We start from the raw sequence: 10605 nt of genomic DNA on the forward strand, positions 1-10605 counted from the left end.
CAATAGAAACAGAAACAATCCAGCAGGTAAAAATGTTTGATTGACTTCAACAATAAAACACGTTTAAGATGGTTTAAGACACGACTAGCAACTGTTAAGCCTTTCATGTAATGTGACTCTAATAAGCACCTTCACACATTTCATACCTTTAAGTGAGTCAGAAAAAAGGAATTCTGTTGATGCTCGAGATGCACAAAGTCCTGATCAAACAGCCAGCCGTGCACATTTACTGACATCTAACTTGGCTGTGGGATGAGCCGCTTATAGTTCAGTTAAATCAGCAACTTCCACCCCTGATGTAAAGTCTAGCGCTCGACTCGGAGCGGGAGCATGACAAACGATTCTATTTACCCACGTCCCAGTACTCTAAATCAATCCCTGGCTGGCTGAGTTCCCACTAGCTAAAGGAGACTATGAGTTTGATTAAGACTGGAAGGAGCCCAGCTAACATGGCTCACCCCTCTTTTTCCCAGCAAAGGACTGAAAGAAAAAAAAAGAAGACTGATGTGCCTCAGGAACCGTGGCATCCCATGGATCAAGCTCTCTTTGTTCTCGCTCTAGCTTAAGTTTCCCATGACTATGTTTGAGCAGAGAGTGTCTCAATGGGCAAGGTTCACTCACTTTTCTGCCCGTGTGGAAGTCATGTGACATGGACCTCGCTGCGGTCTGACCCTCACCACTCAAGTGTCTCATTTAGGTTGAGCTCTTTTTTTTTTTTTTTTTTTAAAGTCACAGCAAATTTGGTGCATATCGTTTCCTATGTGAAAAAAAGCATTTCTCTCAAGGCTGAAAACAGGAGCAACAACAGAGAGCTGATATAATCTAAAAATTACATCTGGTCTCAGCTCCACTGATAATGAATGAGAAACACTCAAAATACTGTATTTTACACAAAAAAGGTTCACGTTTTTACTTGGATCTGACAGCTTGACAAAAGGTTAAATGTCATTTGGATTTAAACGCTTTAAAGACTTTATACTGTGCATGTCCAAGAGGTCACATTTTCTTATTTATTGATCCAACAGCTCCAGGAAGAGTCCTTTGAGGATCTAGTTTCAGGAAGTCATAAAATCTGTGACATCATCTTGGGGGCACTGACCTTTTAAAGTGGAAATTTTATTCACATTCAAGCAAAGATAAGCAAACATCTAGTGTTAAATCTGTGAAGTTAGGTCGAATTGCTGATGTTCATCTGAAGTAAAAATATAACAAAGTAGCATGTGTGAAAATAAATCATCATCTCTGTAAAGGAGTTTATGTTTTTCAGTGCAGTTTGTTTGTCAGTTTGTCAGCAGGATTACAGAAAAACTACTGGCGCAATTTTCATGAAACTTGGTAGATGGGTGTAGCATGGTAAATGGTAAATGGACCTGCACTTATATAGCGCTTTTCTAGTCGCTTTGCGACCACTCAAAGCGCTTCACAGTACGGACTGCGCTCATTCACCCTTTCACACACACATTCATACTGGTGGCAGAGGCTACCCTAAACGGTGCCACCTGCCACCATTGGGAATTCATTCACACACCGATGAACGCAGCACCAGAAGCAATTTGTGGTTCAGTATCTTGCTCAAGGATACTTCGATTTGTAGGCTGCGACGGTCAGGCATCAAACCACCAACCCACCGATCGGTGGGCAACCCGCTCTACCAACTGAGCCACAGCCGCCCCTGCATGGGCAAAGGAAGAAAACATTTTGGAGTAGATCTGAGTCTCGAGTTGAACAAATCAATTATTTTTCACTTTTGTTTACATTGCAAGATAGTACGTGGCCTTGATTCTCACATAGTGCCTTTCTAATTCACAAAAATAATTTAATGTAATGTATAATAATTTCCTTATTCACAGCAGACTTTTGGACTTCCCATAGCAGGAAAAGCACCGGTGTTATTAATAAGATAAGATATTCCTGTATTGATCCCCCATCAGGGAAATTCAGGTGTTGCAGCAGCACAAGTACAGAATTAACAGGTTAAGATAATAAAAATAGAATAATAAAATAAACAAAACAAAACACAACAACTAAGATGTTGAAGCAAAAAACTTACAAATTATCAAAAAAAAAGTAGACGACAATAAATAAGAAGGGGAAGAAAAGTGTAAAAAAAATGTTCTATTCTATATACTGGCAAAAAAAATAGGTGGCACTATTTTCTTTCTTTGTGCAAGAAATGCATAATTTACTAAATGCAGTAATGACACTATTCAAGACTGTGTTACTTTGCAGGTAGATGCTATAAACATTGTGAATTTTCTAAGCTAACATTAAGATCTACACCTGAACTGAGATTCTGTTTTTAAGGATGTGTTGCCAGGTCCCCAGAGACTCCAGCTCCATCCCAAAACAGATTATAGACTGAGGCACAGAGAGCAACACCCTATCCAAGAGGAAGCACAGGTGGATGCAATGCAGTTGTGTGTGGGGATGGTGCAGCCTGCTAGCTCCACAGCTAAGCTAAGTCTGACAGCGTGACTTCACTTGAGGCAGTTTCAGATTTTTACACAGTTCCTTCTGGATCTATAAAAGGCTTTGAATAACTTTTATGTGAACAAACAGTCTGCAGTAGTACTCCTCAAGACCTGTAAACAAAAAAAACCCCATACTTCCCATTTAATAACTATTACACATTCATGGTGGTCAGAGAATAGATATTAGTGGTTCAGGCAGAAATGCCCAGACAACAACTTCAATACAATTTGGTGTAGATATTGTCTTTGTAAAGTCTGACTCCTCAAACTACTCAATAAGCTCCATTTTCAAGTCAAAATTTACATTTCCATGAGCATTACAACCTCAGAGTCGCTAGTGTGGCTGCAGACTCTGAAATGGTCATGGGAATGAAATACTTTTTGCCTTTAACTTTTGTCCGTTGTAATAATAATGTTTGTGGTCTATTGGGGAAAAAAATGTAAAATACAAACTTTCCTCCTTAATGGGGAGAAGATACAAAATGAAGGAAATTAGAAAGCAAATGAAGTATTTCCTATTCTTCTTCTACCTGACAGTGTTAATTTGTGGCACAGCTCAGCCAAGTGAACACGTCAGCCACGATACACACCCTTATGATATGCTGCCGTCATGTTATTGTTCTTTAAGAAAAGGCAAGAACAATCTGTAAACAAAAACGCTCTTATGTCAAGCCCTGAGGCTATGGTTATATAAAACTGTGGGATATCTTTGTTTAGCAAAACAAACAAGCTCTCTGGAATACACACCTTTTTAAGAACTGAAAAGACGTGCATCATGTTCACATTTTGCAGCTTGGTGATCATTTCAGTCAACTACATTTAGCATCTCTGTTGTTGACATTTGATTTGAGAGTACCTGCTGGGGTTAACTAATGAAGCTCAAACTCATTAACGTTGTTGTTTTGATTTCATAGATGATCGGGCTCGCTGTCCCTCTGGGATTCTGGGGAGTAACTAGATAAGGCTGCTGACAGTGCACATTATTTCAAAAACATAGGCTGTAACAAGCTACTGTTTTCCTGGGGAAAGGCCCTTCTTTTGGCTGTGCAGTGGAGGAACCTGTCTGCCCAGTAGCAAAAAGCAGCTCAGCCCATTTGTGTCCTGTGTGACTACCAAGAGGGAGCTGCAGACTACTAAGACCAGCCCAGAACAAGTGCATGTACAAACCTCTACAGCAGCAGAAAGCATATCAGTGCTCAGTTTTAGACTTGCTGCACGATTGTGAAATGCAGCGCAAAAATGAAAAGGCTTAGAAAAATAGTCACTCTGCAGCTTCAGTTCTCTTATAAATAATGAGGACAGAATAAATGCATAATTAACACCTCCCCATTCAGCTCAGTGAGTACAACGCGATAGCTGCGAGTGAACAAAGTAACCTGCAATGCAAATATTGCTTTTGAAATGCAAAAGTGCTGTAGAGGTGCTGAGCAAGGACCATGCAACATTGTGTAGGTTACTGCTGCTGAATATTATTTAAGTTTGGGGATATAAATCATAACCCGTTTGGCTTACTCTGAATTTGATGATACATTTATTAGCATAATAAAAAAAGAAAAACCAAGAGTATTTCTGTAGCTTTGGGCCTTAGCTGTTACGGTAAAACATATTTAGAAGGCAATCATCCCTGAGTGGAAAAAGGTTTATTTTTGTGAGCAAACAGGACAAAATGACACTCATACTACTCTGAATGAACTGCAGAGAAGATTAAATACATCCCAAGAGAATTAGACACAAGGTTAAGATATGTTTCCTCTACAACACGTTTGTTTTTATGTTAAGAAACAAAATATCCAGTAGGTTAAATGACATGGAGGTTGAATTTGTTGTTTGGTAGAAATCGAATGTGAATGTGTAATAAAGCTATTTCTATAAATGATGGTGCACAACACTGTAAACTCACCAGACTGTTTTTTATTTGGATGCACTGATATGTTGGCAGAATATTCCCTATGTTGACTGCAGTCAATGTGTATCTAATGTTTTGCATCGATTTTGTGCTGGATAAAAGTTGTTAGATAATAGCAGTTGGATTGTTCAGTTGTTTTCTAGATTTCTTTGTTTCCCTGCAACAACAGGAGTAGTAAATAACAACAAAAAACATCAGTATTGGCTTAACATTTCATAACTCGTCCATCACAAATATATGTCAGAGTAGAAAAATAACTGAATGCATAGTTTGTTGAACTCTTGGGATATTACCTAAAAAGGGGTTGAAACATAAAAAAAAGGTCATTCTGAACAGGTTTGACTACATAAACGTTTTACTATGTAGTTAGACTGCAAATTGATAAGCTGATCCACATTGTTTATTGAACAGAAATCTTTGGACAAAACAAGGTATGAGAGCTGAAAAAAATAGCTCAATTGAAAGAAAGTTAATTGAAAATGAAATTTTCAAGCAAAAATGCCAAAAATTCCTGCACCTAGCTACACAAATTGTACAGATTTTCCTCATCTTCTGTGATAATAAACTGGACAGTTTGGGCTTTTGACTGTTGGCTGGACAAAAGAAGCTGACTGCTGGATATCTGATGGGCAATTTTTCACTTTTTCCTGATTTTTCATTAGGGCTGTACCATCTTAATCGACTAATTTTCTTAGTCTCAGTCATTTTTTAATGTTATTTCACGCAGCATGACTTGTTTCCAAAATACTGAAGAGCACATGTGAGAGAAACTTTACCCAGTTGACGATTAAATCAACTAATACACGAGGCAACATAATCTTAAAATTGAAAAATAATAAGCCGCTATCTGCTCAGTTGTACAGATTTTCTCTGTGTTTTGTGATAGTAAACTGAATATATTTGGGTTTTTGGTCTGTTGTTGGACACAAGAAGCCATTTGAACTTTGACACTTTTTCACACTTTGAGAAATTATTAAAATCAAGAAAATGGCAGCAGGTTTACCAAAAATAAAAATAACAAAACAAGCATTTTGAAAGAAAACACTTCAGCTCTGGGAGTTGTGATGGATATTTTCTGACATTGTGCCAAGCAGTTATTGAATCAATTAAAACAAAAATCTAATTTGCAGGTTATTGACAATGAGAATAATTGTTAGCTGCACTAAGTTTTGTACCCAGACACAAATGAAACTTCTTTCATTCTCCACTGTATATTCTCGCTCTACAGTAAGCCACTGTGTGCATTAATACACATTTAATTCTTCACTCATTGATTCCACTTTGACAGTGAGTTATTGATTCACACTCACACATGTACGACTTCAGGCTGCCTCGCTGTCACTACATTGATTGTTTGAGTCTTTTTAGGTCCATTAAATACTCTCACAAAAGGCTGGCAGGCTGTGCTTTTAGTGACATGGCAAAGGAAACAAGCACAGTAGTGTGAGTGTAAATAAGCATCGGGTCACATGATGGTGCAGCCCTCTCCCTCGCTCCCTCTTTTATTTCTGCCCAAAGGAAAAGTCATGCCCTTCATCAAGTTGTCATATGGTCAATATCCCTAATGTTGGTTAGATCAAGCCCAGGGCAGGATCGAAACCAGGTTGGATCCCCACCAAGATAAATTCAAAAAAGCACACGCTATAATGCAGCTATACATGACTCCACAATAATCTACTCCAGCACGACAATTTAATTAAGTGCAGGGTAATGGTCACTTCTTACCGGTTGTATGATCCACTGGTCCGGTGCCATTCAGCAGCACAGAGTGCAGGTGAGGGTGCGTCTTCTCCAGAGCCGAGCAAAACTCTGCGAAATGGTCTCTGTCCTTACTTATCAGTATCTTCAGGAGAAGGTCCACTTTTTCCGAGTTGGAGGAGCAGTTGTGTCCCAGCTCGTAGCGTTCAGACTGGCTGAGGGTCCCGCAGTGAGCCAAAACATCCACAACTCGGTCCGCATCTGTTATCGACTCCACCAAGTTCTGGTAACATTTCTCCAACAACTCTTTATGCTTGGGCTCCATCTGTAGTTTTAGCTTCGGTTTAACCACCAAAGGCAGAAAAGAGGAGGAAAAAAACAGCTTCGGGACAAATGCAGCTCCTTTACGTTTCTGGTAGTCAACTTCACTTCGTGCTACTGTCGTAACTCCCCGAAACTACCCCGCTCGGCCCAGTTGGGACGGTTTTCAACCCGAATTGAAGGATACACAAGAAGTAGCCATATTTGTTGCCCAAGGCTGTTGACTGCACGAAGATGACAACACATTTTCCCAGCCGCCGCTCCGTCCGTCCTCCCCCGACCAAGAGAAAAAGACGTCTCTGCCGCTTTAAGCTCCGCTCCGCAGTCGGTACAGAGACGTTGTCGTCCCGAAATCAAGTTCTTTCGACATGTTTGAAAGTGTAGAAAACTCTTCAAGAGCCTCTCTCTCCCTCTCTCTCTCTTTCCCTCTCTCTCTCTCTCGCTCTCTCTCTCTGTCAGACTACAAACTCCGCCATGTCTCACCGTTCAAGCAGCTGTAGCCCTGTGCCAATCATATTTCCGTGCAATGGACATTTAAGGTAAACGTAGGCGGGGCTTGTTTTCAGACGCACCTGGCTCCCACCGCTTTAATTCCCATTACGAAAAATATATAATACTTACATATCGTCACCCTGTTAAAATAATCGCCTAACTAATTTTTCAAGTTTTGCAGGAAACACAAAAAACTTCACCAAAAGTGTAACATATGATATTTATTGATCATTTCACTCAAAAAGGATGTAACAAAGGCTGGCTATTGGCATAGTAATAACACTGTGTGTAAATGATGTAGCTTAAGAGAAATAAATGACTTAGGCAATTTTTTGAACATGCCTTTGTGACTTAAGCAAGATATGGTAACACTTTATTTTGAAGGTGTCTACATAAGAGTGACATGAGCGTGTCATAAACATGACATGGGATGTGTCATGAACATTAATGACACTTTGAAGTAACATTAATGCTCATGATACTCATGATTCTGACAGGCTTGTGTGACTCTTATATAGACACCTTCAAAATAAAGTGTTACCATATCCTGCTTAAGTCACACACTTGACATAGGCCATTATCTTTAAAGGGGTAAAATCACATGGTCTGATCAACTGAGGATGTAGGCGATTTTACCATAGGTGGCCGGCGTCATGAGGAGATGATTTAGGCAAAAAAAAAAAAAAAAAAATTTAAACAGTGTGACGATATAATACTTACTAACAGTGGTGGAATGTAACCAAATACATGTACTCAAGTACTGTAGTTAAGTAAAAATATTACTACTTTTTCAATTTTATGTAACTTGATACTTCTACTCCACTACATTATGAGGCAAATATTGTACTTTTTACTTCACTACATTTACTTTGCATTTAGTTACTTTTCAGGTTGAGATTTAGCAAAAAAAACATGATAAATTTAAAGTGATGACACTTTTAATTAGTTAGTTTAGTTTAGTTAATTAAGTAGTTCAAATGAGCCATACTTTGAGAAAATTAAAATGCTGCTTACATAGATTAAATGTATCAATAATAATAATAACAACAACCCAATAATATATTTGGGAAATACATAACAATTTGAGTAGAGCCAAGTACTTTTACTTTTGTACTTTTACTTACTTGTTTTTATTAATTTCACAGTGTGGTATTAATGATCTGAATACTTTTTCTACCACTGGCTACAATTCATGCATGACATACTTGTACTCTAGGCTACTCAAGTATTTCCATTTTATGCCACTTCATCAGAGGTGGAAGATCTTTTACTTTTTTGAAAATACTCTCGTACATTAACCTAAGTAACATTTTGAGTCAAGTCAAGTCAAAGTTTATTTATAGAGCACATTTAAAAACAATCTCAGTTGACCAAAGTGCTCTACAGTTATTAAAATACAATAAAAAACATACACAAATATAGTAATAAATACATAAGTAACATTTTGAGTGCAGGACTTTTTCAGACGATATTATGTCTAATAAGTAAGTGAATAATAAGTAAGGGAATCTGAGTACTTTTTCCACCACTGCTTAGAATGTAGTGGGGTGAAACTAAATAAATTTACTCAAGTACTGTACTTAAATACAATTGTGGAGTCGTTTTACTTTACTTGAGTATTTCCATTTTATATATCACAGGTGGAAAGGCTACTCAGATCATCTACTCCTACTCAAAGTAGCAATGCTAAATATGACTGCATTAAAAGTAAAATTAAACAACAATCGGCATCAAAATATACTTTAGGAAAATAAATTGCAATAAATATTTTACACAAAATTGTTTCTTTTTTTCCGTGACTTTTCTTTATTTTAGTCATTATTCTTGTGAAATAATGGATCGTTTTACCTCTTCAGGCCCCTAAAAATACTTTATAAGGAAGCAAATAAAATAAAAATTGCTCTATGATTAAACATTTTAAACAATTAATGTCGTAGTCTTTGATGATAGGTTGCATTTATACACGCAAGCTAAAAAAGTTTGGGAACCACTGCTCCCAAATCACTACAACAAAAGTCTACATATATTTCTCATAATATTATATTCTCTTTCAGTTGGACTCATTGGGTGATTGGGTTACTATTTAGAATAATATCACAGCACGTTTAAATATTACAGCATTACAAATCATTCATTTATTAATTTGGACTTTGCTTTTCAAAGCCTCATCTCTTCAAGGAATCCAGTTATTGATACATCACATGGATTATATGCTTCTGAATAGCATATTATTTTATTATAAGGGAAATCTGGTATCCTTTATTCCATGATTAGATCTCCTTTCAGAGCAGATTGTATACCTCCAGATCGTATAGTTGCCTGCTCCTCATTTGGATTGTCCCCTGACACATCTGCCCCGCTCTGTGAGCTTTCTTCTGCTCCACATAATCCATCAGATCTCAAAGGAGGCCGACGTCACACATAAGACTGATATCCTTAAGAAACAAATCATCTAAAAGCAGACAATGGAATCATATAGAAGATTATCTATACGTGCTTATCTGTCGCCTCAGCGCAGACAGCTGAACCACAGAGATGCTGGATATGGAAATCTACTTTGAGCTCATTTGGCATAATTTCTGACAGTACACTCTATTATTGAGAGGCTTCAGTGTATTGCCTTTATGAGGATTGTGACTCTCATCTGGAGCTAGCTAGGGCCATGCTTTAAAGCTTAATACGGTACACAGTGTGCCTATACATTCCCCCACTTAAGTTTAACACAGCTTTAACAATGTAAGTGGTTATGTAACAACTCAACTAATTTCTTTCTTTTGCAGGGAAAGGAAAATCCATTTGGCACTCACCAAGAAAACTAGTTGGAATGTTTGGGAATTATGTAAATTCCTAAAAGCATCACACTAGATTGAAATGAAGGGGCTCTTACACCCTCAAAACCTCAAACTCAAGCGCTGAAAACATCAAGTGGAAGCCATTTGTTGAGTAATATGTGACTTCTGGCAGACAGTGTGCTGCTCTTCTTCAGCTGGACGCATGCAGACAAATTAAAGGAACAGGTCAGACGGGTTTTATTCGTCTATTTTGCCAAATATCAGAGGATGAACCTCAAGCCGTGCAGGGTGCAGCTCTGCAGGCTGGATAGTGATATCTGCTGCTACATCTCATTATGTGTTGTTCATCTAATCCTCTGGTTTGTAATTTGTTTATATGCACTCATGAAGTTTAAAGCAGGATTATGTCTCTGGCAACCAAATGTCTCCAAACGGCGCATTCCTCATTGGACGGCTGGAGAAAATCCACTGCAAACAATTTGGTCAATACTTTTTCACTGATTCTCTGTGAGATGGTAATAACATTAGAGGCCAGTGATGGGGATGAAAAATAAGGTAAAATGTAGATTAATCTCAATAGATTCACAAAATTTGATTTTTCAATCAGAATATGGGGGAAATCCATGAACAGTTTATCTGTAGTCAAAATGCTTAATTTAGGTATTTTTGCATTTATATTCTGTGTTGGGATGAGTTTTCTTCAAAATTACCATATAAAACAATAAAATCAGCATTAAAACATGGGTCATTTGGCATCTAAGTTTGTTTTTTTTAAATCTGAAGTGAATTTCATTGTTATTTTTAGTAGATTTAAATTTGTGATATTAAATTTGAGGAACATTTTTATTGCATCAATTTAAGCCAAAAACCTGTATTTTGTCAATTAAAGCTAAACTATGCAGGAGTCTCTGTCACAAACAGAAAG

At 37.7% G+C, this 10605-nt stretch overlaps 1 protein-coding gene across 2 annotated transcripts in view; it reads right to left on the reverse strand.

Moving 5' to 3' along the window:
* The window catches only part of LOC131959353 (disks large homolog 5-like), a 40374-nt gene extending 33571 nt beyond the window's left edge, over nucleotides 1-6803 (reverse strand). For both annotated transcript variants that reach the window (XM_059324522.1, XM_059324521.1), the window contains exon 1: nucleotides 6103-6803. In XM_059324522.1, coding sequence (XP_059180505.1) covers nucleotides 6103-6400 — 298 coding nt within the window. In that variant the 5' untranslated portion in view covers nucleotides 6401-6803. The remainder of the gene's footprint in view (nucleotides 1-6102) is intronic.
* Between the last annotated feature and the right edge of the window lie 3802 nt (nucleotides 6804-10605).

The sequence above is a fragment of the Centropristis striata genome, chromosome 21, assembly GCF_030273125.1.
Source record: "Centropristis striata isolate RG_2023a ecotype Rhode Island chromosome 21, C.striata_1.0, whole genome shotgun sequence".
NCBI classification, from domain to species: Eukaryota; Metazoa; Chordata; class Actinopteri; order Perciformes; family Serranidae; genus Centropristis; species Centropristis striata.